The sequence below is a fragment of the Amia ocellicauda genome, chromosome 15 (genome assembly GCF_036373705.1).
Source record: "Amia ocellicauda isolate fAmiCal2 chromosome 15, fAmiCal2.hap1, whole genome shotgun sequence".
Lineage (NCBI taxonomy): Eukaryota > Metazoa > Chordata > Actinopteri > Amiiformes > Amiidae > Amia > Amia ocellicauda.
The window spans coordinates 22,273,117-22,301,069 of NC_089864.1; the positions used below are offsets into that span (position 1 = coordinate 22,273,117).

General features: G+C 36.2%; 2 protein-coding genes across 2 annotated transcripts in view; one reads left to right on the forward strand and one right to left on the reverse strand.

Annotated features, from left to right (window-relative positions):
• iqsec3b (IQ motif and Sec7 domain ArfGEF 3b) overlaps nucleotides 1–22,779 on the forward strand; it is a 102,123-nt gene extending 79,344 nt beyond the window's left edge. Inside the window, exon 12 of the mRNA XM_066724009.1 lies at nucleotides 22,006–22,779. Coding sequence (XP_066580106.1) covers nucleotides 22,006–22,116 — 111 coding nt within the window. The 3' untranslated portion in view covers nucleotides 22,117–22,779. The remainder of the gene's footprint in view (nucleotides 1–22,005) is intronic.
• On the reverse strand, nucleotides 603–27,938 carry LOC136771604 (sodium- and chloride-dependent GABA transporter 1-like). The gene is made up of 15 exons (XM_066724011.1): nucleotides 27,644–27,938; nucleotides 22,644–23,010; nucleotides 18,080–18,211; nucleotides 17,743–17,843; nucleotides 17,241–17,350; nucleotides 16,017–16,149; nucleotides 13,122–13,256; nucleotides 12,678–12,781; nucleotides 10,034–10,158; nucleotides 8,030–8,142; nucleotides 6,788–6,919; nucleotides 4,771–4,873; nucleotides 4,388–4,488; nucleotides 3,636–3,803; nucleotides 603–2,992 (listed from the first exon to the last, which is right to left on the reverse strand). Exons 2-15 carry the CDS (start codon nucleotides 22,870–22,872, stop codon nucleotides 2,888–2,890), a joined length of 1,791 nt encoding a protein of 596 aa, XP_066580108.1. The 5' UTR covers nucleotides 22,873–23,010; nucleotides 27,644–27,938; the 3' UTR covers nucleotides 603–2,887.
• Between the last annotated feature and the right edge of the window lie 15 nt (nucleotides 27,939–27,953).

Genomic DNA, 27,953 nt, shown 5'->3' on the forward strand with positions numbered 1-27,953 from the left:
GTCACGCTTCATTTAATCTCTATAGAAAGCTTCTTGTGCCATTACAGTGTGATTAATTTGTTTTCTAAATGACTTTGGCATAAAAAATCAGTTCCATAAATGCGTTTTACATATATATATATATATATATATATATACCGAAAGGTGAAATTGAAATGAAATTGTGTGTTATGCTGTTACATATAAATCATTACCCCTAAAAGCAGTAACAAAAATGGCAGTCTTGCAGTTTGGCATGGTTGTAGAGCATGTTTTGAGTTCTGTACAATATTGGCTGGTTGCAAGCATATGGAAGCAAATATGTGATCTTTTGTTGCTGTAACACTGGGAAACAGGTGATTCGATGTCAGCGTAAAAGTGTGAATTGTAGAGAAAATAGTAAGATGACAATAAAATAATGTAGTCCTGTCTCATAAAATGTCAGTAGGTATATTGTTTTGCATGGTAGAACCATTATATGGAAAAAAGTAGAGTCACCTGTTTGTCAAGAATATACCTGGAGATGAATGTCAACCTTTGAACCCCCATTTTGAGACCCACCTATAACCAAGAGAGCTTAAAAGAAAATGAATGTTACATATGACAAACACAAATCATGGAAGTCTCTGCAAAATATTGATTTAGATTTTAATCGGTTATAAAGAGCACATTTCAACATTCGTACAGCAAACATGAGCTAGTCACAGCAATTCAAATAAGGATCTCTGCTTTACATTGTTTACATGATCCTACGTTTGCTGAAAGTGAAGCTGGCCGATGTCTTATCCTAAAGTCTCCGCTGAGGCAGGTGTTAAACAGTGCAGGTAGACGTATACCTGACTGGGATATTCTAATAGACCTAAACAATCAGATAGTGTTACACTACTTCAGATAAAGTCACACAGCAAAAGACAAAATGTACAGTTTTACAACCATGTATGTTTTTTGTTTCCATTCTCAAGACATCTCCCATAAAATCCAGCTAGAATAATATTATAGTACTTCCTGTGCGATCATAAAAATATATATATATTTCACATAAGCCACTGTTTTAAACACACAGAGTGGAAGGATATTACAAACCGTGAGATCCCAGTGTCAGTCTCAACTTAGTTGTTAGCAAACTCCATAGTAGATGAATGACCTTCAGCCTAGTGGAAGTAAATCTGCTGCTACTTCTTTACATGCCCACGGCAACCAGGCCAGGTCATACACACCTGGATTGTGGGATTTGGATTAAAATTAAGTCTCAAGAATAAAAGCTCATAAGTCAAGCTTTTATTATTCTTGTTCTCTGACACTGAAGATGACACAAGGACATCCTTTTACCTTTTTAAGCTCCATAAAACTCGTCTGCGCACTGGACTACAAGTCTAGGGTGGGGTGCAAATTGGGTTGTACGGAGAAATTCAGTTTCACAGCAGTTTGATACTTGATTAAAGGTTCCAAAGGACCTCAGAAGAATATTTTGAATTCGTTTCCGAAAGATTTTCCAGACCAGATCACTTATTTGTAGTGATGGATTTGATCATGATGTTTATAAAGAATAAAAAAATGTCAAGCTCCCCAAACAATCCTCAGTCAATATTATTATTATTAAAAATAAAAGGTCTTCTGGTATGTAGGTGTCTTTATTCGTCAGTCTCATTCAAGGTAGGTAATCACTAGACAAAGCCTAACTAGTAAAATTACTGCTTTGATCTGAACTGCAAGTAATGCTCCCTGAGTTTCAAAGCTTGCAGTTACACAAACATATTTGAGGTTTGGAATCCTCTTCATTGAAATACAAAAGCTAAAAAAGCTTGAGTAAGTTGAATACAACAAGGCAATACACATTATATATTATATATATGTATATAACATCTAATGTAACTATTATACTTTATAATTATAAAATAAAATCATGAAATAAAAATGAGAATATTTCCACACATAGCATTTCCTTTTGTGTTATATATGTGTTTTATGTACTTATACACATTTGGGGGGGTTACATTTTTTGATAGATCTATGACTTTTGATTGCAATAAACAAGAATACAAATAACATATGTACAGTGTGTATTTGAAACATAAGAATAACTATATTTTATATTTTAAGTACCAATTACCAATGTGTATAATTTATCATACGTTTTCAGTCTGTTATTTAATATATAATTATAGTTTGCCTTTAAACAATTGCAGAGTTATGAATCCAATCCTAAACTAAAATATAAATGAACTACATTAATGAACACTTATTGTCCCCTTTGTTTCTGTTAGTACTCCAAATGTGAATGGATCTAGAGATGTATACACAGACAAATGTACGCTCTTTTCTTTTTTCAAACCATTCATTAACCACACTTCATTTCATGTTTTTCATTCTAAATGCCCTTCGGAAAATGGTACACTACCGATGAAGGGTTTGAGAGGACATTAGTGTACAAGACACCAGAGGCTGTAAGCAGGTGGCCTGTCTGATAACAGGCTGGTCGTTGGAGGGAGTAAGCATCATCGCTGACCACATCTAAGCTGGTATTGCTCCTAATTACCCCTTATATTTGGGCCTAGTAATGCATTTACTCCACTTTAAGAAAGAGTGAATTTGCCCTCTAACCAGAACACACCACATGCATCACATTGTGGAGTAATGGACGTTTTGAATTGAGTTATTTTGTGCTCAAAAGTGCCTCATTGGTAACTTTTAAAGCCAAAAGAATGGGCGACTCAGCTTCCCCAGTCTTTGTGAAAAGGGTGTGTTCAAATCAAGTTTAACATCTTAGGGAAAGTAACCCATGAACCTTGGATTGCTTAATCTGCCCTCTACAGCAAAGGTCAGGGATACTGGTAGTGCACTATTGATAGTAGGGTGAGTTTCCCCCAGTGTCTTCTGTCCGCTTCATTGTGGATGCGCCAAAGATCATTTAGACTACAGCATCCCCAAAACTTCCCGTGACTGCGGTCATAAGGGTCAGTTCATTGTCCTGAGCTTTCAGCTCCTCTTTGGGATGGGTCATCTTATGCCAACGCTGTATAAAACATGAATATATAGTTATAAGATACTTACTAGGATCACAGAAAAAAGGTAACAGAAAAAATAATGAATTTTAAAAAAGATAAGTCAATAGTTGCCCCCCATCAGACAGAACTCACTTACGCATTCATTCAAAATGTCAACCAGTTTCCCAAAAGTAAATATTATTTCTGTTTGCCAAAAGCGTCATGCATTTACCCAATGGAAAGTCATCACCTGGAATCGAATTGAGGTTTTAATTAAATCTGGTTGCCAGCCATCCATAAGGTCTAGTAAGTAACAAAAATGAGAACTCCTTTCAGGCTTACACAAGCTGGCCTGTTCTCCAAGGATTACTGAAAATGTAAAATCAATAAACTGTCTCTCTCTGTTGATATGGACAAAGTGCAGGCTTAAATCTGAAGATGTATGGAGCTGGCAGCCTCGCCAACAGTCAGCTTTTACTCTAGACTACGAAGAGTGTTACAAAAAGAGAGATGATCACCAAGTTTATGGCATTGCTGGGTTTACTCAATGTCGCATAACTAAGACGAGAACATGCAGTGGCTGATAAGTGATCTTAATCATGTCAACCACATTTGCGTACTTTATTTTATTTCAAAATAGGTCAATGTAAGCATAATGTCCTGGATGTTTACCTGGCTGATGCTCCCTTTGGTGGTCACGAATATGTAGACCATGTACCCTGGAATGAGTACCATTGAGGACAGAGCCATGAACCAGCCAATGCCCTGACCCCAGGCAGGGAAGATATATTTCCCCAGGGTCAGGGGGGTCATCTCGATGACACTGAACAGGAACACTCCCTGCATATGGAAACAGGAGGTACAGATTATACCAGATCACTCATCACAAAGAGGTGAAGAGTCACAAAGTATGAAATCCATATTAATGCATACGTCACCATTTAAAGATATCTAGACAAGCACAGATTTACACCATGGGAAAATAAGCATTGATTAGTATCCATTCATAGGGCAAATGCCCTAATTTAGCAGAATCTCTTATTTTCCTTCAATTATTTTAGCTTGAAATTATGTAGAAAGTGATGTAAATTTAAGTGTACATCCAGGTAAGCTTAAAACAAACCTCAATACAACTGTTACAGAAGTCTACTATCATAAGATCTATAGTACTTTTGCATTATTTTCATGGTTTTCCACAGCCTATACTACATTTGTGAAATATTCTCAGTGTGGCTCAAATAGTTGCATTGCTTAAGATAAGATGAGTATTTTTTTTTCCACTGTTAGGATTGATTTGATAAAGTTGAATTCAGACACATAAATTACGGGTAAACCTTTTTTACGGGACAAATAACACTCTTCAGTTTGGGGGAACAGGGCAGTTTCGTTATAATGTTTCTAATGATGAAACGGATTTGCCTTACCAGGCAGATTAATGGTGTGAAATACTTCCAGCACAGCCTCCACCAGCCACAGGGTTTGTAGCCGATCATTTCTTCGATGTTGCCGTAGAATTTATCCACACCTAGACAGAAAAGCAGACAGAAAAGAGGAAAAGAAACACGTTTAGTTTTATGATCATGTATTCGCTGTATCTGGAGCTCTAGTAGCCATAATTCCCAACAAACTTTTCACTTTTCATTGCTGACACTAAGGCCCAGAAGATTATTTTGTAAATTCAGAATATGACTGGCTTTGTTTTATCCTGCATGTGATCATCAAAACGTATTGAATTATTGAGCAGGAAATCTTGCAGATGTTTTATGTAATAAAAACATTCCATTATAATGCAAAAAGAGGTATGTACCATAACACCAGGAGATGGAAGTTGTCTCAAAGAAGACAAGGAACAGCAGACACATCCCACTGGCAGAGTAATAGTCAAACAATTTGAAGACATAAAGCCCACCCTAGGAAGAACAATTCAGACACAAATGTTTCAAAATCATGTGTTAGTAAATCCTCCTTACCAGCACTAAAAAATCTAACACTTCATAAAGGTCTTAAAGATTAAATTCTTACATCAAACTCTGTAAGATTGATTTGAAAGGAGTGTATAAAGACTTTTGGCAGAGCCAGTCTGGCAAAAAGCTGCTTGTTCAATCCTTGGATGTCCTCTTTATCAAGATGTTGTAGGACTTTTAAATTGGTTCCTTGGTTAAGTGCCCAAAGTCTTCTAATAGGGGTCACGTAAAGGGCATATTGGCAGGTAAACAAAGAAAAAACAAATTCAGAGCTCCAATCGTAGTTTGTCGACGTCATTCGAAACTACTTTCACAACATTCACCAATTTCATACTTGTAGTTTGGTCATGTGGTTTGGTTTAGTCACCTTGAAGTAGAAATCTGCAAATGTCTGGGACAATTCTGATGACTTGGAAGTAATCAATAAAAACATGGCCACACTTTACAGGAAGGTGTGATGTAACTAGGCTCAGAATGCGACTAAGTACACGTCGTTCACTGTGAGTTAAGCTTGTGGTGTAATTACATAGTACTTAATTTGTCAACACAAAGTATTTAGTATTCAGTGTTTCTGACACTTGTTTTTTCCTGGTTATAACTGTAACCAAGTTAATTAGTTCAAGGAGCAGATTGTTACAATGTACCTTCTAAAGTCTCAGACAGGAGCTTAACCACTGTAGGTCATTTTAGAAGAAGCCTTCGGTGAAATATTACATTAACACATCACACAGTGCTTTATGGATGTATTACAAACAAATAAATCATGCTGTGATTTACACGTTCGTCTTTTCATCACACATTTTATGAGAACAAATTGTATTGCAGCTGCATGAGTTTCAATCCAAATTGATTACGTCATCTATTTTAAGACTATCAAGCAAATTAACAGCTTACTGAGGTTTATTAATAGAAAAAACATTGGCAATTAGGAACCATTTTTTAAATTTGAGCATTAAAATAACATGTTTTGAGTCCAACCAAAACATAATTCTTATTTCTAAATCTGTTTGAAAAGTTTGTTTCATTATAATTGAATATAAACGCAATAGTCCTATTAGTAAATGTCATACAGTTCTGAAACTAAAATAAATTGTTTCAGCCATCAGAGTCTACAGAGATTGCAGTGCATCAATTGTGTGGAATTGACATCATTCATTTTAAGCAGCTCTTAGTTTTGTTTTGTTTTTTATTGTGGGATATTCATATTGCTACAGCTTATATCTCTGGGGTATCAAATTGGTTTTGCAAAGACACCATAATTGGCATAATCATAATTGTGCATGGTGCCCTTTATAACCAAACAAATAAATCAAATTAAATACTAATGAAATGATTTCTGATAGTTTTCTCTTGATTTTCAACAACAACGGATGTTACCCAAAACTAAAATGCATTACAATTCAATAAAATGCAACCGAGAAATTCACTCAAGGCCATGTGGGACAAAATCCTATGCCTGATCAGGGTCTTTAAATACATGTTTAGTTTACAGACAACTACAGGACAGCAAACAAGAAGTACCACATTGAATACATAGACAGAGATTTTGCTGTTTGCCGCATGTTCTTTCACATGTTTTTCAAATGGTTAATATGACCTTAGGGTTATAATTTAAGAGTGAAGATCATGAACATCTTACTCCCTCCACCAGCTTATAACTCTATTAAATCCTGAGATTACTCACCCCAAACTTGACTGACACATTCATCATCCTTCCTCCCAAGCATGAAGATTAAAACTTTCCGCTAAGCAGCAAACACTAGATTGTAGGGGCTGTAACTGTACTTCCAGATTACAACGGCAGGATGATAGACTATAGGAGAAAAGGTATTGCGTGTAGTATTGCTTTCTGTGCTTTACCTGTGTGATGTTTGAGTAGCCAATTATGTAAGAGACCAGGCAGACGATTGCGATGAACAATTTTTTCCGCCTTCTCAGCACACTGGGGTATTCGTCCATCAAAGCCGTGATGAAACCTTCCACTGTACAAAACTAGAGACAAACACATAATACCCCTCAAGCTATGGTTAATATATGAACATGTGGTGGATTTTGGGGTTTTGGGTTACACAGAGAATAAAACTAAATGCTGTTAAAATACATTGACAGTTTAATTACAGAAAAAGCAGTTAAAAACTCTAGCAAAGACCTAATGTCTGCTGCATTATCACATTTGCTTTTAGTGTTACCAACTTGACTTTTACTTTTTGTCTACTCAGGACACATTAAACTTAATGCAGTAGATTAACCATTTATACCATGTAAAGAACCAGCAACATTTATCTAATTCAGGATCCTATCACCAGTCCCTGTTCTCTGTGACTGGTCTGTTTCCTACAGTATTTTATTTAGATATCTTTGCTCATCAGCATCCATCTCTCTTAGACCATCTACTGGGGTCTCCTCGAAGCATTTCTTATCAGACTGTACCTGTAATATTACTTTTCTATCTATTAACATTTATATCCAGCACTGTGATACTACTGGATGTATTTACCTCACCTAAATACTTTCTACTTTGTGGAGCATGTGTTGTTAACATTTCTGAGAAGTTTACATGTTTCTTTGGTTTGTTTTGCATATTAAATGTCACACAAAATTATTGTATTTCCTAAAAGGTGCTCCTTTTTTAAAAAATAAATAATGGAATTACATTTCAGAAAATATGGTTGAGTTAAAGTCTGCACTGGAGCACTGAGATAACATTATTTCCTAAAATTATAAATCAAACTTTAAAATCTTCACCAGTGGAATCCCAATGGTGCTTTTTCTTCTTATGTTTGTAATGGCTTAAATCGACTGCAACACTGAGATTTGTAAACTTTGTGTTTTAGCTGGCAGGGACCCAAAATATTTTTTAATCACCACAAACCAGTGGTTGCATTAGAAATAAAAGCTGATATCTCCAAGGCCTCATTTGAAACTGACTCAAGTGCATTTAATAGAACTGTTCCTATTCTCATGCAGGAGATCAATCCTGACCCTTTTTATTAATGGCACCTTTTATACAGCTGACACTGAAATCTATAACACATTTTGAAGTCTGCAAATGTGTAAAATTAAATGTGGTTATATATCTCAGTGAAGTGTAGTGATGCTTACTTGGCTGTCCAGACCCAGCATCATGAGCATAGAAAAGAAGAGGATGGCCCATAGAGAGGACATGGGCAGCTGAGTCACAGCCTGTGGGTAGGCGAGGAAAGCTAGGCCCGGTCCTGAAAAGCACAGAGACACCCCATTAACACAGCCTTGGGGTTCCCTTGTCCCCACTGACATAAAAAATGTTGCAAAGCATGTCTTACGTCTATAAATATTGGAGCTTTTTTGACGTATAATTAGAGACCCAAACACAGGGCCCTTCTGATAATATCTGCTGATATGAATGTGAGATGTGTTCTGCCAATCAGCTCCTATTTCCTGTTTTAGTTTCATTTGAATCAATTCCAGTCAAACGTAAGAATGTATGAACATCAAAGTTACACTGTTAGTGTATTCTAAATCTGTTACCTTTTTCCACAATATTGATTGTCAGTGAATGCCGTTTTGGAGTGAGAGTCATGTTTTCTCTCACAGCTGTGAGGTTCATTGGCGTACTGCCTCATTAAAAGTCTGAACATTTCCTGTATTTTCAGAAAATTAAATAAAGCAATTAGTATACTCTTATTCTAAGCACAAAGTAATAAAATGATGATACAACTAGTTTTTATTTTCTGTGTAATTAAACACAAAAATGCCAATGAACAATATGAATTCAGCTAAACGAATCAACAAATAACAATGTTTCAAATTAAAAGTGTAAATTACTATCTAACTGAATTACTATTTATCACCAGCAATATAGATCAGATTGCTTCTGTAATACTAGGGCTTGGCTGAGATCAATTGAATTAAACTTGAGTTAATTGCCAAGCAAATCAGTGTGTGACAGACTGGAAAATAATAGAATGCGTTTAAAAAAAAATAGTGCATATGTTCCTTCAAAAAAGCTGCGCTGTTAAACAGTAAAACACATTGCGGATATCTTTGTTCCTTAGAGGGACATTTGAAGGGATAAGTACAGTGTTTCATTGTAACCGTTTATCGATTTCGAAATAAATGGAGACGTCTCCCTCTTCTCGAATACTGCTGTCCTGTAATTATTTTTAGACAGACAGAAATTGCAACTGTTTAAAATGATACACATCCCTTCGAGACTTGTGCATCACGTGTCAAAAGGGAGTTCTATTCATGCTAATTGGGACAGATTTCCCTTGCAGTACTGCCAGGGGACAGGCAGCTATTTCTGTGATTCAAAGTGGATTTTTAACAGAGTGAACAATTTTAAAAATAAAGAAAATGGCTTTCAGCATCTATCTAAATGATCTACATCCAGGGAGAACTGTTAGACTATAGTCTCTCTCTCTCTCTCTCTCTCTCTCTCTCTCTCTCTCTCTCTCTCTCTCTCTCTCTCTCTCTCAGACCTATAGCATCATCTTAAATATTGGGGGATTGGAATGGGGTATCATCACTTTATGCAAACATTTCTGGAGATGCCTTATATTGTAAATTACTAAATCTCGGTTAGAGTGGCACTGTAGCTCAAGCTATTGAAAATAAAAGACAACCTGTAATGTCTATGAAGCACAAACTACTATGTGTCAATGTGTATCAGCCTCCCAAACCATTTGGGTACATTTCTATTAACTAATCTGAAAGTTCTGAAAGTTACTGAAAGTTCCTACACATTGGTTTATACCCATCCATCTATCCATCCATTTTCAATACCCGCTTCCTTCTAGGTAACAAGACAAGGGTCATGGTGAGACACAGGGCACAAGTCAGGGTAAACCTCATTATCATTGCCTGGTCAAGTTTTACTCTAGGAGTTCAGTGTAATGCCAGTCCAATGAAGAATCGCTGCTGTTGTCTTTGAGCTTCCATTACTGGAATAACTTCACTTACCACTAGACTTGGGCTGTTCAACCTACAATAGCTGTATGTTGTCCAAGACTAGTGATTATTCCAGCCACAGACAGGACTATGATTGCTCTGAATTGCAGTCTAACTCTATACAACATAGTGTTAGAGGGAAAGGTCGGGAGGCACATGGTGTCCCATTGAGTGTACCTGAGGCGGCAAGTTCCTGAATGGGTTTCTTGGTGATGTAGGACATGAAGCCCACAATGGAGAAGATAACAAAGCCTGCAAACATGCTAGTGGTGGAGTTGATGCAGCACACGATGATGGAGTCCCTGTGCAGAATGAAGAGAAACAAATGTCTGTTGAATGCTGTCTTGCAACACAGTTAAATTTGGAACCATTTTCTATCCCGCTCTCAGTTGTTTTGTCATGGTTGTTGTTAGTGTTGTTGGTCTTTGCCTGTGGTATAGTTTAAGGCCAAATCATATCGTTTCTCCAGATCAATAGTTAGTGGTATGTCTGTATTTTGCTTTGTTGTCCTGATGGGCACGTCCCCTTGAAAGGGTTAAAACACCAGGTGTTTATTAGTTAAATCACAGAGGTTTAACACTAGAAGCGCTATGTAACTGAATACGGAAACAGGAAGTGAAAATCTAAGCCGAAATACAGGAAGTCATTTGAAGATATCTTGAAATTATTTGCAGATATCATAGATATCTTTTAATGCATTTAGAGATATCTCTAAATTATAATTTGGCTTGCCATAGCGGAGGAGCATTTATTGCAATGCTGTATATTCGCGGAGTAAAAGAGTTGACCTGGAGAGGCTGTCAAAATGCAGTGTGAGGGATGAGCTCATGCAGGGAAAGTGCAGAAATGTGTCCTGTGTGACTGTACGAGCTGTCAGGTATGCAGGCTAAATATATAGTAAATAGTTTATCGAAATACAAAACTACAGTGAATACAAGCAGTGTATGTTGAAAACAAAGTTTACACGGTGTTGAACATGTTTACTTGAGTATACAATTATGTTTTGATAAATGCAATAGTTATTTTTGAACTATAAAATATTGCTTTCGAGAATTATTTCAATATTTACATTTGCACTTGTTTCATTATCTTATTCTTTGCTGTTTTTGAACTTTTTGCTCATTATAGGCTATATAGTTATTCATGATTTGACTGCAGTGTGTGCATTTAGAAAAAAGGTGCATTGTTATTTATAGCAATAATATTAATGTTTTATGATCATATTTCAATTTAAATACTACATTTGTGCTATGTAAATGTTGGATTTGAAGTTCATGAATAAAACTTCTGAGTTTTATACGATGGTTTGCCTTTGATTGTCATAGTGCAGCTGTTAAAGAGCTATCGGTTACAATGACCGGCTATGGCGCTTGAAGGTAGTTCGAAATGTCGGTGCTTCTAGTGTTAAAGTGGTAAGACCTCTGTTTCCTTCTGTGTACTTGTAAAGTCTCTGGGACAGCAAGATTAAACACATTCTCATTGTTAGTGACAAGTGTTGTGAACAGTGTCTTGAACCTGTATAAAATCGTACTTTAATGTGGAATCTTTACAGCTCCACACATCAAAGACAGGCGATGCAATTATTCTACAAGCAGGCTTTTCTTGCTTGAGTGAAATAAAGTAACAACTCAGTGGGTACTTCCTACTTCCAATTAGATTTTTATGTGCAACTCTTGAAGCCCAAGGCTGTGATGATAGATGAAAGTTGAAACAGCAAACTTCCACATTTTCAGCATTGAAGAACAAGTGTATAGTAAATGTATTTCATGCTCATAATTTCCAGTTTGATGAGTATTGAAATACAGCTACTAAAAACATTTTGGAAAATGATATACTCAGCTTTTCTTCACTATTGCTTTCATTAACGGATGCCAGGGAAGGCAAAGTTTGCAATTACCTTTTTCTATTCAATTATCTATTTATGATTGCACAATAACATCCTATAATTTAACTTTAAAGTTAGTTTTCCTTTCACTTTCCCAAAAGGCAAAGAGGAAATTAAACAACAACACAAACAAAGGCCATGCTAATCCATGATGGGAAGGCCCTGTACTTTTAAAAAACAAACAGGAACTTGACAGGGATAAAATATGTGTGGAAAGCTTGGATAATCCTATTTCACAGATTTGGCTAAAATGGGCACAACAAGCTCTTCTTGCAAAAACAACAAGCGTTTATCGTTAATAAGTAAATGACAAACAAAGGAAATACATTCTCATAATTGCACACTTTGTAGTCAGGATGGTTGTTAAGTAGAAAGTTCTAGTTGATCAAGAGGGGGATTATGAACAATATCATGTGTGTTTGGCAGTGGCAATTGAGTTCAGTTATTTGTACTACAATCTGAACATGCATAATACTACTGGAAATGCATCAATTGACCTGTTGACTACAATTAATTGATTACTTTACCTCATTTGAATTTAGTCTGAGATGAGCAGCTTTATTAATTGCATGTTAACACAATCTCTATTGCAAATCTAATTTCTTGTGAATTAAATATAATGGAATGTAATTAATTACTTAATTGCCTTAATTTAAGACATCCAACATAATTGCTATGCTCAAATCAGTTTTCCTGTCTTGTGTAATGTATTCCTGAAATAGTAGTAACAAACTTCAAATACAGGCTTGCACAGACTTCAAGATCAAGGTGAAGGTCTTCCAAACAAATAAGTAATATTACGTGTGTTAAGAAATAAAGAGCTTTTTAAAAACAGCCCAGATCTTTTGATACCTCACTGGTTCAGCCTCTAAGAACCCTGCTGACCTGAGATCACTGATTTGCACAGATTCATGTTAAAGAACGTAAGGGACGTACCTGTACACGTTATTGTGAAAAGTATTGTAGCTTCCTAAAGCAATCAAGGAGCCCAGACCCAAGCCATAGGAGAAGAAAATCTGGGTGGCAGCATCTAACCAGACCTAGGGATAGAAACCATACAGTTCAAAAGATGGTTACAGATTGTATTCTGCTTGATGTATTTGGCATTGGACGAGGTGATATAACTTTATAAGTGTCCCTAATAACTGTGTATTTACACTGTAATTACTTGGTAACTACCAGTGTAATTATGAAAATTAACACAGTATTTACACTAATTGTGCATGCTACAATGTTTTTACTGTGCTAGGGTAACACTTTACATTTAGTATCCCTAATTGCTATGTATGTACTTGGTAACTACCAGTGTAATTCTGCCTATTTACACTGTATTTACACTGTAACAAGTAACAATCTTCTTATACTGGAAACACCACACACCTCAGATTTGGTGAGTTTGCTGAAGTCTGGCGTGATGTAGAAAAGAATTCCTTCTTTCGCCCCTGGGAGAGTCACCCCCCGGAAAAACAGGATGAACAGCATGAAGTAGGGATATGTGGCAGAGAAATAGACCACCTGTGAAAGTGATAGAGAGAACACATTACCCCCACTAAAGTCTGTGAAAAGCAGGGATAATCCATGTGAAAAAATTCACTGCAATCCAACAATGTGATGGTGGATATAATTTTCAGATGACTGCATGCTTTCCATTCACAGTGACAATATTCAGCAGCAGCAGGGTATTTTGGTAATTATTTGTTTTCTACCTCAGTGATCTGTCTTTATGGATTTGGACTTTCTCTTAATAAAGTCAGTGAGCACCAGCAATGTCCGTTATATCATATGATGTCTTGTAACAGATCATATCTAAAATTCATTTATTCTAATGTAACGGTTCTGTTTCCTTGTTTGTGTAATTTGTGTGCATTGATCTGTGCTTAATACCATATTTGCCATCAAAGCTGTATTCTTACATGGAGGAAATTGTCTGGCTTTCTTTATAAAACCCAGATCACGACAGCGAAGTGACACTAGACTTCGTACACCAATGGAAGTGTGAATTGATCATTCATGCTGTGTGTTCGTGACTTGAATGCAATACCTGCTTTGTAGCTACATGTCTCTAATCCATAGTATGCTGTCAGGACTCCCCAAGTGTGCCGGGAGATTTTTATCCCCTCAAAAATTATGTAATTTTTTGGCAACTTCATAAATCTTTTATGAAATCAAACTTATTCAAAGTTGTGAAAATGTAACATTTAAACATCTACTGTAGACTTTTTTAAATGATGTATCCAACTGAAGACGATCTCTAAACCGCGTTGGTTGTGACTGAATGCGCACCTGCGCTGAGCTGCAGTGCTATCAGTGGTACTGAAACGCAATTGATTAAATGGACATATGTTGAATTCATTTTTATCTTGCTCTCTGCTTGTCCTTTTTCTAGTTTGGACTTGTGGATGAAATAGATTTTATAAATATTATTTAATATGTTTGTCCTTGCCCTTTTGGTAGGCTTATTTATTTGTTATGAAACTGCTTAATTTAACTGTGGATATATTTTTATCGTGCTCAGCTCAGGTGTGCATTCAGTCCACAAACAAAACATTTCAATTGCGAAACGTTTGATCAAATAGAATAAAACAGCCGGAAGCCGGAGCCGATCCCGGCAGGCATAGGGCACAAGCCAGGAATACACCCAGGACGGGACGCCAGTCTATCGCTGGGCAACACACACACACATGCACACACACACAGGGCAATTTAGAGAGACCAATCAATCTAACCCGCATGTCCTTGGACGGTGGGAGGAAACCGGAGTGCCCGGAGAAAACCCACGCAGACACAGCGGTTACGTTTAACCACTTAGCTGAATTAACTTGTTAGAAGATATTGTGAACTGAACATATTTTCTGTTAATTTATATTTACAGTGCATAGTTTTTAGTGTCTGGTCTTGCTCTGCCTGCACTAAAGAAATTATTTGTTTTAAGTAATTATTTACTATTTCTGTCTACTTTTTTACCATACCACTAAAGGCCACTGCTTGCATTTCACACATTTGCCCTTTTAATTACTCTTCTACTGACATATTTTAACACGCCATGTGCGTTTTAGCAACCCGTTGCTATTCAGGTAAGACAATACCTAGTAAATTCTGTTTTTTTTTTCATGTTGGTGTGCCGTGAGGTTTTTGGTCTTAGCAGAGTGTGCCATGGCATTAAAAAGGTTGGGAATCACTGCTCTAATCCATTGGTAATGTCAGGCTGTATGCCAGGTCTTAATATGGGCATAATCATATTACATCCCACAGATGCTTTAGAGCAAATGTAGGTAAATGGTTAAATCCAACAATGGAACAGACATGTAGTTTACAATGTAAAGCAGCGGTTCTGCGAATTGAACGTTCAGTACTGATGATTTGTGTAGTGTGAGCGCGTGGCATATCCCTCTTCAACCTTGACATTTTCCTGAAGTGAGCAATGCAGCCGTAAATTCATATACAAAACAGTATAGTGTCTGTCATGTCATTGTCCCAACAATTCCTATCTAACCAACTTATCATTCTCTTTAAAGAAGCTGGCAATTCCAAACACTCGGAAAGGCCTTGTCTCCTGGGCACAGCTTTTACCATTTTCAGAGTGGTAACCTTTCAAATTACTTGTCAACAAAGACAAAATCTTTCTAATGTAAGTGCGAAAGAAACACATCTCTACCTCTTAAAGTGTTACCTGAGGAAAATAGGCTGTCGAGCTCAGAGGCAAGATTTCTTACAATTCTTTAAGGAATGCTTAACCCTTACAAAACATTGGGGGATAGGAGGGCACAAGGTGATAAACTTTAAATTGATCCTTGTTTAGACATTTTGAGCTCAGCTCTGAAAGTAATTAGTTGCTGTATCGTGTCACAAAAGAAAACATGTAGTGTTCACACTTTGCTGCTGATGGAAGAAATATATTTGTCATCCTTTGATTCCTGGCTGGCCTGGTTATAAATTGGGTTTAGGTCATAAGTGAATTTTCTCTTGTTATCTCATCTTGGCTGCCAGTGGGTGTTGATATATAATAGGAGAGCACAATACTTTCCTAGGTAATTACCAGAACACATGCTGGGTTGGAGGTTCTAGGAAGAAACAAACACACCATAAAAGAGACCACAAAAATGAAGAAAATCTCACATTTTCATTATCCGTAACAAACATCTAAGAACAAAAAAGCAATAAATAAAATAAACTATAAAACAAGCCAACAACCAACAAACCACAACAAGTTTATTATGCCATATGTGTGGTAAGTTGCAATACCATCTGAGATCTTGATCGGTGCAATCGGCTTACCTTCCCAGTCCATTCAACCCCTTTCCAGATGGAGAAATAGACCAGAATCCAGGCCAGGGCAAGAGTACCAGCCAGGGGCCATCTGATCTCCCCAGGCTCCTCCAGACCACTTGACATCTGGTGCATGTTTCGCCTAGAAAATACACCCCTCGATCATGACCTCAAACAAGCTGTGTGAGCAATGCAATAAACAAAAACAATATGCAAGTCCCTAAATCAATTTACAGATCTAATAACATTTTCCTGATTTTTTGGCTTGGGACTTATTCATGGGAACATTGTCTCTGAAGCACCAGTCAGTCCTGAAAGGATTGTAAAGATAATTACAATGGAATGGAAATTTGAATTAAGCATGTAAATCATTTTATATTGTGTCAGCAAAGTGTTTGTTAGTGCTGCATTAAAGTTATTCCTCTGTAGGGGAAACACACAATTAAAAAATAAACATTTACTTTCTTAATTAATGATTGATATAGGGCAAGGGAACAATACAATTCCATATTTCAATAACTAGACTTCAATTTCTACTCCACTCCCAGGCAGGTACTCAGGTAGTAAAGCCACTAAATATAATACATGATATTATTTCACTCAGATCTACAGCAGCAATATTATATTACTCATCACTAACTTTATTGTGAGATAGTTACAGAAATAAAAGCTGCACATATGTTTTGATTATATTTTATTGCTGTCTGATTGGATGATTTATTGATATTTTGTCTTTTTGGGACAATTTTTGTCAGGCAGGATTTCCACTGTGAGCAAATACATGTAAATGAAAATTATGAGCAGAAACATGACTGGAGATTTTTATTAGTAACATCAATCATTTAAAATTGGTATTTTGTTAGAACAATTCTTGTTTTGTGTTGTTTTGTTTCTTGCTTTTCTTTCTTTCATGAAAAGAAAATTAGGACATTTGTTCTATAGCAGCAAAAATTAGTATAATACAGTTCTGCATAGTCTGAGAATTATTCAAAGATCAAGTGAAAGCAGTTCCCTCATAAGTGCGTGTGTGCTGCACCCCCAACCTCTCCCTATGCCTTTTGCTCAACAAGAAACAACAGATTCATCTTCATCTTCACTCTGCCATCTTGGTAGAAACAAGAGGATAATATTAAGTGGAGTGGAATGAGGCTAATGATCAAATTAAGTCATTTTCCCTCCTTATATATATTGTATATATATTACTCAAGCTTATCAGTGACACAGGAAACTTACTCCCAGAACTCCGTGACGGCACTGGTCAGGTTGGTGGTGTCTGTGAGGCTGTAGTTGGAGAAGCAGCGATCGGTGTTCCAGGGGTTGCCGCAGCTTTGCCACGGCACCTCCTGTAATCACAAAAGGACCACTATTTTAAATCATAAGCATAAATGTTCAAACCTGGGATTTCAAAGAGAAGAAATAAGTTACTTTATTGTATCATCAACAAGAAAAATGTAAACTAGTTGTCAAACAAAGAACTTCTAAAAGCAATTTCTAGTTCAAGTGAAAATGAGAAGTAAAACAAAAGCACTGGTCAAAAGACATGTAGGAATTAACATGGTTTTGAGCATTAAAAGTAACAAACTGTATGCTTGTTATTTTTGTGTCAGTTTTCAGACCCATAAGCGTGAGAGACCAGTGATGCAAGACTTAAAGAGCTTTAGAGCTGATCATGACAGCAACAGTTGGGAATCTCTGTGATTTGAGTGAGATATTATTTTCTAACTGGAAAACTTACTGCTCTGAAGGAATTGAAGAGGTAGTAGAGGGCCCAGGCAATAATGACGATGTAATAAATGTTCAACCAGAATGACAGGACTACAGCAGCCAGGCCAACACCTGAAATAGTTCGACAGAGAAGCTGAGATGCATTAATCCGACACTCAAATAAAGTGTTTAATCACCAAAGAAGAAGAAGCTATATTTATATGTAAAGCATTTATAAAATAACTATTCAGGTTATGTACACAGACGAAAATTATATTTTTTTCACAGTAAAAAGGCATGATCTGTATCCTGCACGAAAACAGTGATTCATCTCTTTCAATTAAAATGTAACTTAATTGAATGCACACCTTTGAACATCGGCGCTAGCTTCCAGACCCCCAGACCCCCCACTGAGGTGTATTGGCCCAGAGACGTCTCCAGGAGAAAGAGGGGAATCCCAGCAAAGACTAGCGTCAAGAAATAAGGAATCAGGAAGGCGCCTGCAAAAACAAGACAGCTTTCAGGATCATTGTGCTGACCTGTCATAACCTCAGCTGCCTGTTTCAGAAAACATACAGAACAGAATATAATATAAATCCAGCTTGTAAACACGGAGGAGGTAGATGACTTGAAGCAAAGGGAAGGTAATCCTGTAATTCCAGTGGATTGTACTGAAAATCCCTGTTCCAGCGAGATACAGGCCCTTAAGTGATTCTTCATAGCAGTGCTGATAATGCAAGACAGGTGTGCAGCTCAAACTACAGAACTATTTGAATCCTATAATCGGTAAAGTGGATCATAAACAGATATAAGAATATTATTAAAACAACACTTATTCACACCATAAATGAATACGTAGAACACCCATTTTTACAACATATTGAACCACATGATCTGACCAAATGTTAACACAAATCAATTATCAAAAATTGGATTAATCTCTTGTTGTAGGCATATTTCATGCAGTTACAGTGTTTAAGAGTGTTTGTTATAAGGGACTGCCAATATCAAATATAGTGGCAACATTGAGAAAGTGGATTAATTGAGTTCAAACCTAGCAGGCTGAGTTGGAATAAAACCAAAAACAGGGAAAACTCTATATAATTCACATCTAGCTAGTGACATGAAACAGGGTTCTGCCTTGGAGTTAATATTAAATGATTTATGTGATCCTTTTTTTCTGTGAAGCAGTGATTCAAAGAAAAAAACAAACAGTCAAAATTATAGACATGCCAAAGTAAAGCACGGTGTCTCTTTCAGATCGCTAAAAATCCCAATCTAATTAAACTATTGTATTGATTTAATAATTAGATCAATAAAAGCATGTTCTACATTGGAAAATAGGTTTATACAATTAAGTGGAACTTTTATTCATGACTTTGACTTACTACCTGGCAAATAAAAATTGAATGGTACCCTATCATTGTCACTTTAATATTTAGATAAAACATATTGTTTTCTGTCCATTAACTCAAACCTGCATATTGCAACAAAAGAATACCTGTACTATTATTATTATTATTATTATTATTATTATTATTATTATTATTATTATTATTATTAATAATAATAATAATAATAATAATAATAATAATAATAATAAATTATTAAGTTATATAGGAAACAAATGGTCTATAAACCATTTCAACGAAAAGTATTTTGTGTAACCACAATATTATGAACATGTGTTCATATTTTGCAGAATAATGTTGCATACGTTATCTGAATTATGTACATGATCTACTATGCCCTGAATAATATAGTATGAGCTCAAAATAATGTAAGTTCCGAAAATATCTGGTAAGATTCTGAATTCTGTATTTCAGCATTTTGTTGATCACAGCTGCAGTTTAGTTAGTGCTTTTACTCAGCACTATATGATAAGGCATAAATCAAGTTATGTTCACACAATAAGGAAGATTTAATTCTGTAAAGGTTAGCTCACATCTTTGCTTAGTATACAAAACCTGTAACTGCAATGAAATTATTATGAAGAAACGATTATTAATATCCACTTACCATTGCCATAAAATGCATGCATGAATTGCAACATACAATGGTTACATTGTAACATTTGTGATTTTTATTTAATTTAATATTTTTTAATATATTTTTTATTTTATTCACATTACAGATGATGGCATGTTGTGTTTAAATTAATGCTCTTAATTGTATATCTTAACCAAGTGAAATCCCCTACCCCCTCTGCTCTCCCTACAAAGATTTCAAGTGGTCATTAATTAATTAGAAGCAGCTGTGTACTCTGGTATAAAAGAAGATAGCCATTCTTGACTGGAGTTTGGAGACCAGGAGAAAAGATAACGAGAATGAAAATGAAGATGTAAAAATATAAATTAACATTTTTAAGCATTATAACTCTTTGGGGGGGATAGGAAAAAATATATATTTTCATAAATGGAGCCTATACAGTTTACAGAATGGAAATAGGCCTTCTTTTTTTCTCTTAACGTGTGTAAGTGAGGTTTTTCGTATTGTTTTGTGCTGAACACACTTATTGTAAATGTAATATGCTATCATTGAGTTGAATTATATTTATATAAACCAGTAGTGTGCCATAACCACAAGGCATTCAATTGGGGAACTGATGTCAAAACCATTATAAAATGACAAGTATCACTTGATGTGGGGCGATGCTGGACACAAATCGCTAAACTGAATTGATTTGTGGTTCAGGATTAAATGTGTACTATTGGCAACTTGATTGGTCCATATAACCTTCCATATGTGGCAGATCAAATCTAGTGTGCAGCATATATTTACAGAGAAAGTCTATATTTCAGATTTAAAAAATGGATTTCACAATATCCTTAATAATTAGGCTATTACACTAAACTATGGATGTGAACTAACTAATGATTGTTGATGGTAAGAGACTTTGTTTCCAAATGAAATGCTTTATTTAATGATATGTATTGAATGGGAAATTATTTCTGTAAATATGAATTCCATGTTTTGAAGTTGAGACCAAAGACTTCAATAAAATTGCCCCGATAATGGTAATATCTTAAGTTGTTATTCTACTTAATAAAGAATCCCATGCCATTCAACAGATTCATAAGATGAATTAATTAACTTCCATAGAAATATGCACAGACCTTCAATGGCATCTTTAATCTGATAGCATTTTACTAGTGCAAGTGTTTAAGTGATCAGGGCAACTAAAAACACCTCAATACCATAGTTTGAATATAAAGAATCACACAGATTTCTTCTAACATCAGGATTCAACACATCCCCTACATCTGTGTTGATCAAAACTAGCACATTCTTGCACAATACATACTAGTGTTGTATTGTCATGAAAGATGGGCACCATCCAGACTCCAAGGCTGGGATTAAATCAAAACTTTGACTCCCCGCTAATAGAAAACTACAGAACTGTACTCAGTTGCAGATTCATTTTTAGTTAGATGCCACTTCATTCTAATCATAAATGTTAAATCCGGTCCCAAGTCTTTATTAAACTACTTGTTACTTGCATTGTAAAAAATGTAATACCATACCAAGGTACCAGAGGTCTGGAAGAACAGACCCCTGCAAGTTAATACCAAGCTTGTTCATTCTGTGCCTTTTCATGTGAAAAATATCACACAGAGATATCCAGTGTAGGTATTGTAAATGGTTGTGAAAATATGTAGAGAAATGAGCTCTGAGAATTGCAAGCAATCCTTCCAGTTTTAGTAAATGAATGCCAATGGGAAACTTGGAAGTTTTGACATTTTCCATAAAATGAATAATGGAATGAACTTGTTGAAGCTTAAATTAACTATCTGAACACAGGAACTCAATATATCAATGGAATAAATTGCCTGGCCACATTGTGGAGGCTAACAGCTGTCTTTCAAAATGTACCCTTAAATGGTGAAAGAGTCAGTATGAATGTGTTCAGCTCTTAAACTGTAAATTGGAATAGTGTATGAGATGTCTAGAAAAGAGGACTAACCAATTAGTGATCTAAAAATAACTTACAATAATATTTACTGGGCATCAAAATGGATACGATTTAGTGATAGATTACGTTGTTCTTTATCTACATCCTAGTAAAATTCTACAATATGCATTTTTCATTTCACATTTTTAATATACAATTTTCCAAAATGATGGGGGTTTTAATCTGGTAAATTACTGAGGTGCCAGCTACAATGCATTTATGAAAACAGAAGATGGAAGTGTGGTATTAATTATTGTTTTTTTAAATGTCAGCTCAATGCAGAACACATGAACAAACACACCAACAAAAAACTGTATTAATAACATTACATTTTCATTACAGGCTACAGATATACAAAGTTCCCTGTGGATGACTCAACTACTCAAGAACATCAGAACTGCGCCATCTTTCACCAGCTTCCAGCGCAACTTAAAACTCGTCTGTTCAGACTGAGCTATCGTCTGCTTCTGCTTCTCGCCCGTGCCGGGTTCCCATTCACTGTATCTCCACCTTGCTTACTGCATTATGTAAATATAACTAAATCCACAAAAGCCAATGCCCTCTACACAGTGTAAAGTATTACATTTGTGTGACTCAAATTGGCTTCTTATTGAATTAAATTGCTGTGTGTGTTGTGAGTTAAGGTGTCAATGAAATGAGCAAGTAATACATAATAAAGATACACATCATAGTTTTGTGTCAACATGGCCTACAGCTGATCTTTTCCAATGCCTTCTCTTAATTTGCAGATTTCAGAATGGAGAGCTTCTGAGGGAACTAAGCATTGTGTTCAAATGTGTCTAAACAGACTGGATAGACCATGACTTACAGGAAAACACGTTTTACTATTAAGATACTCGACCTTCTGTTATAAAATAAACAAACTGTCATGTGATGTGAAACCTATAGAGATGAAACTTGAAGATAAAAAGCAATATACTCAGGTATGTGCCTGTGACTCATTGTATTTTTTCTCTCACCTCCGCCATTTTTGCCACACAAGTATGGAAACCTCCAGACGTTCCCCAGTCCAATGGCGTAGCCCACACAGGACAGCAGAAAGTCAAACTTGCCCTTCCAGGTGCCTCGGTCAGGGAGGTCTTTGTCGGTGTTGCTGGGAGGCGCCGGGTCCAGAGTTTCAAAGGGAATGGCCTCCTTCACTTCAGTAGGGGAGTTGATCTCCACTGTGCTCTGCCCGGTCTTCCCCATGGCAGTATGCTCTGGCGCTCAGCTCTGCCAGCCCTGCACTGCCAGCCCGCAGCAATCCTCTGAGACTTCGCACAGCCGTCTTTAGAGGACAAGCGATGGTCTTCAAATCACAGCGGTCAGATTTACCATGGGTGGGAGCTGCCAAAGTACAGAAACAGCCTGTCAAACCTCCAGCATTTTACGTCTCAAAAGTTTGGATGCATCAGGTGATGTAGCGAGGGATTGGTGTCATTACATCATAATTCTGTTATGTATGTTCTTCCTTATTTCTGTTTGTCAAATGTCATAGATATATAGGTAGCAATACGACATCCTCTTTATCATAAGAAAGCTGTATTAGATGATGTAAGTGTAGTTCTTTCAAATTAAATCATATTGGACTATCTGAAATAGATATTCCTCTGGTTATTATGGTTTACTTTTAATATTATCTCCCTGTTTCATTTAAAAAGCACAATTCTGTATGTGAATGTATTCTGAATTATAAACTAATGGTAAGCTCATTAAGATGAGATATTGTGTGTTGCCTCAACTGAACCATGGGACTGGGACTATACTCATGATTTGTGGAGCCTCCTGGTCCAGGTATTGTAATGCCACAAAGTAACTGATAACGGATGCCTGTTAGTCAAGTAATAAATTAAACCCCATTCCATTGGGGAAAAGCTATTCTAATTCAGGCAGCTGGCAAATAAAACCAGTGGCTCAGAATTGAAAAAGACTTGTGGGTTAATTTTACCAGTTTGCCCCATATTCCAGGAAAAAAACAATCATCTCATGTGTAGCTATCCATATTTAAAAGTTGCCATTTATTTTGTCTTAAAAATATAATTGTCCTTATTTGTACTTACTGTGGATCAAGTGAGTAATCAGCAACTAAGGCTTCTGCATTAATCAAGACAAGATCGATCACAACTTGGAAAATTGCAAATGAACAATGAAAGTGGGAAAAAGTATGAAAATATAGGCCATGCAAGGTAATGTAGTTGCAATGTCAATTAAGTAAAAGTTTTTAAAAAAATGTTTACTTTCAGAGCAACTTTAATTTCCAATTCTGTCTCAGTGTCCTGGGATAACAGGACGAGGTGGAAATCCTATGCACAGCCAGAGAATCAAGCAGAGTTTCTCAGTCCAGGGCATCGGGACCCCTGTGTCTTTTCATTTTCATTTTATGTGAACTAATTACTTTAGCTAATTGAGCCCTTTAATCAAACTATTTGCTTGGTTCAACCCATTTGTTCTGAGATCTTAAAAAGATTGACATAGATTAGAAATTAGCATGAACATAAAGGCATGCTGAACGAGTTCTGTTTGGTAAATGTCTCGACAACTTTACTGGTCTTAAAAAGATCTAATTAAGAAGATAATGGAATTCAGGGATCAATAAGCCCAAGTAATTAAGATTTCATTTGGAACCAAAAACATAAGACACAGGGGGTCCTGCAGACTAGCCGTGAAAAACACTGAATTAGAGTATAGGATCATTTCGTTTACCAGCTCTGGTTTTGCGAAGTGGGGTGTAGACAATATTATTAATATGTTTATAAACAGTTTGCAGATCCTTTCAGACAAACATGATTTAAATAACTGTTTACTAAAGAGTACTAAAGTGGGGGATTGTTAAACTGGGTTATGACAGAAAAATGTTACAGGTTTTATAGATTTCTATCAATTCTATATGAAATCTGAACATTTCAATGATTTTCAATGATATAAAGACATCTACCAATTCTAACCGGTACTGTGGTTAGTCCTTAGGGACGAAATTACTTTTACAGTTAGACACAATACTTTCCAGCCTCTCTGTTCCAGATTGTCACGGCTACAGCCCAGCACTCTACACCAGTCCAAGCACTTCCGCTTTCCCCCACTAGATGTCACCATCACTTTTCCTTATCAGTCACTTCTCCCAGCTCCCTTCATTCAATCAGTCAATCAACATTCCTGAACACCTTGTGCACTTGTTCAGTTACCCTCGGCTCCCATTTGCCCTGTACTTCCTAACTTGGTTTTCTGTTCCACATATAAACCCCTCACTAAGCCTCAGTTTTTGTGAAGTTTTGTCAGTTTTACCACTACATCTCTGAGTGTTACGCCCTGTGTCTTGTTATTGCCTGGATTCCTTGCCTGACCTACCGATTACGACTTTGGACTTTCCTCATCACTCTGTTTGTCTGATCGCCCAACCCTTGCCTGTGACCACGACCATGTCTTTGCCTTGCCTTGTCCTGCCAGTATCTGACCTACGCCACACCTCTACCACGCATCACAACTGGGTCCCCCTGTTCCCGTGCCCCGTGGTACGTTACACAGATAGTCCCAAGCTGTCTATTAATGCTCCCAATTGCAATGAACTTCAAGATCACTGCCTTCTAGATGTTCCTGATCCACACAGGTAGGACTACACCATCAAACTCTCAGCGTGCGAGTTGCCTTATTAATAACATGTAAGTGATAAATCTCATTAACGCTACATATTTAAGCAAACCCATTACTAAAGTAATATAAAAATTTAACTGAGAATATTTTAAACACTTATCAAGGGCTTAAAATTTAATAAGACATTCCACCAAATTAAACATATACTTTAATTAGTGAATCCAAGGTCCTTAAAATTAAAGCATGGAAGTGAATGGTGTCTAAAGCCCATGTGTTAATTAGATCATAAAACATTTTAAATAGCTTTGCCTCAGTGTTCCTACTTAATAAGTCATAAAAAGACACTTGCTGATATGTACTTGTACTGGAGTATCTTAGTCTATGTTCAAACAGTGTGCTCTGGTAAAAGAACACCAAGAAATTACTGTTGTTTAGAAGATCACTTTACGTTTTAAAGTAAAAGTTGTTATGATATACCTAAGTCAACATTCATAAGACTAATGCATTTACTGGAACCAACAGAAACCCAGAGGAGAAGGGAAGCCAATTAACTTTCAGGATAACTTTTTTTTTTTTTAACTTTTTGTTTCCATTTTACGCAACAGATTAATTCCTGCATGTATTTTCAGAAATGTTATTAATTAACATCAAATAAGCTGTCTTGTGACTGTACTTTGTATTCATATATGCCTTTGTTTTAACCCACATATTGTTGTAAATGAGTACATATCAATTCATGATTTTTGAAATTTGACGCTTAACAGCATTCATTTTTCAAAATGGTACAAGTATGTTTGTCCATTAATGCTTAAGATCTGGGTAAAGTCTCAATCCTAGCATGCTTAAAAACGTGACTAAAGTTCATTGCAACTTGAACAAATTGAATACTTGACTGGAGATTATCCTCAGGAAGGTGCCGTGCTAGCTGTCCCCATGTTTGTCCTGTTGCTGCATGCAAACGCTGAAAGTTTGTTGAAAATTTACCCAGTAAGACAGTAAGTGCACCCCTGCTGTAGAGTAACAGAAGGTTTGGACCACATTCATAATGCATGCAGTTTATTAATATTGCCTAAGAAATGCAAATTTGTATGTATCAATGTCAACACGCTTTATTAGAAACAGAGCAGAAAGAGAGGAAAGCTTTGGCTGGGAGATTAAGGACTTTTTTTACCTCAAAGGTACAAATTCATATTGTGTTTGTTTTAGATAAAGAAAAATCTAAACAAATTAGGATATCGTTCATCTATTTCAAAAAGTGTTAAATGAGACTACTTTAAGGATGCAAACCATTTTCATTATTTTATTTGATAAAAGATCATTACAGTTTTACTCTCATATATTCCAGGTATATTTTCAACTAGTTGGAACAAGACAAAAAATATAAAAAATTACAATAACAATGGGTAGCTCTTGGGTATACAGTTACATAGGTATAGTATACCTCCAATTTAATCTGTATCCATAAAATAGGAGGTGGCTCTATTGCATATTTAAGTCAATTTTTATCTATAATGGCCTAGTTTATTACTTTTCAAGTAAATTATATCTATTTCAGGATTCCCCCAAAGTGTCACAACAGGGGGTTCACTATCATTCCAAGTAGTATCATTCAAACTTCAGGGAAAAGAAAACGAATGCCTACCTAACAAGTATTATGGTGTACAATGACATTCAAATACCATAGATTTCATTTCATATACTTTTAATTCTTAATGTGTTAGGAAGCAGAATATTTTTTCTGTGCATAATTCGCAGGAACGGCTATACATCTCAAATTGAATGTCACCTTACCCACAGAAGTCAACCACTTTCCTGTCCCAAGCACATTGAGTGACGTATACGACCAGGGACTCACTTCACACAGTCAACTTAAAATGAGCATGACTACATCTTTACTGTTTAGTTTAACTTCATGCCTTCGCTCTGTTATTTGAACTGCAGCAGACACAAGAACTCCAGTTAATCTAGCTGCATATTCACAGTTTCATTATGAGATAAATGCTTTTAATGGCACTGGTTAGTATTTGACAGAAGGAAACACATTGTGACTGACAATGATTGTCTGACTGTGCCTAATAGTCTAAAATAACCAGTATCAGTCAAATATGGTCCTAGATGTCTTTTCTCTTATTTTAACTTAACTATATTACTGCTTCTTTTACAAGATAGATATTGTGCCTAATACTGCTATAATAACTTTTTATTGTGGCTTCTCATAAATTAAAGTCACTGACTGAAAATAATGAAATATTAATTTGATTCTGTATCATTTGGAATATTTAAAACAAGTTAGAATAGGTGAAGGAGGTTTAAATTTGTATCCAGTGCAGTTTATTAAGTACCAGTGACTTATGATAAAAGTTCACCTGAGAGAAAAAAACATAACACCTACCTTTTTGTATGTACTTTTCGACTTCTTGAGAAAAGCAGCAGCTGGGGTCCTTTTCTTCCTGTCCAGCATAAGGAGTATTGGACGATCTCTAGTCAGCTGATGTTCCACACGGCAAAACCGTCAGTGCAGGGGACAGGCAAAGGAAATAGTCACAAAGTGGGTGCTGGATAGTTTTTAGTAGACATAGACCCTTCCCATAGGCTGTGTTGGTGATATTGAGCAGTAGGTAATAAGCTTCGAGCTCTTGTCTAATCCAATTATTGCTCACCCTTGCTGAAGACCCACGGAGTGAATGGAAAATCGATCTGCT

Bases quoted from the DNA above. Each gene is read 5' to 3' on its own strand.
- LOC136771604 (XM_066724011.1), bottom strand. From the start codon at position 22,872: ATGGGGAAGACCGGGCAGAGCACAGTGGAGATCAACTCCCCTACTGAA. The intron at 12,782-13,121 runs GTGTGTGGTGTT...TTCTATCCCTAG, and splicing joins GCAAACTCACCAAATCTGAG to GTCTGGTTAGATGCTGCCAC. The intron at 3,804-4,387 runs GTAAGGCAAATC...TTCCATATGCAG, and splicing joins TCACACCATTAATCTGCCTG to GGAGTGTTCCTGTTCAGTGT.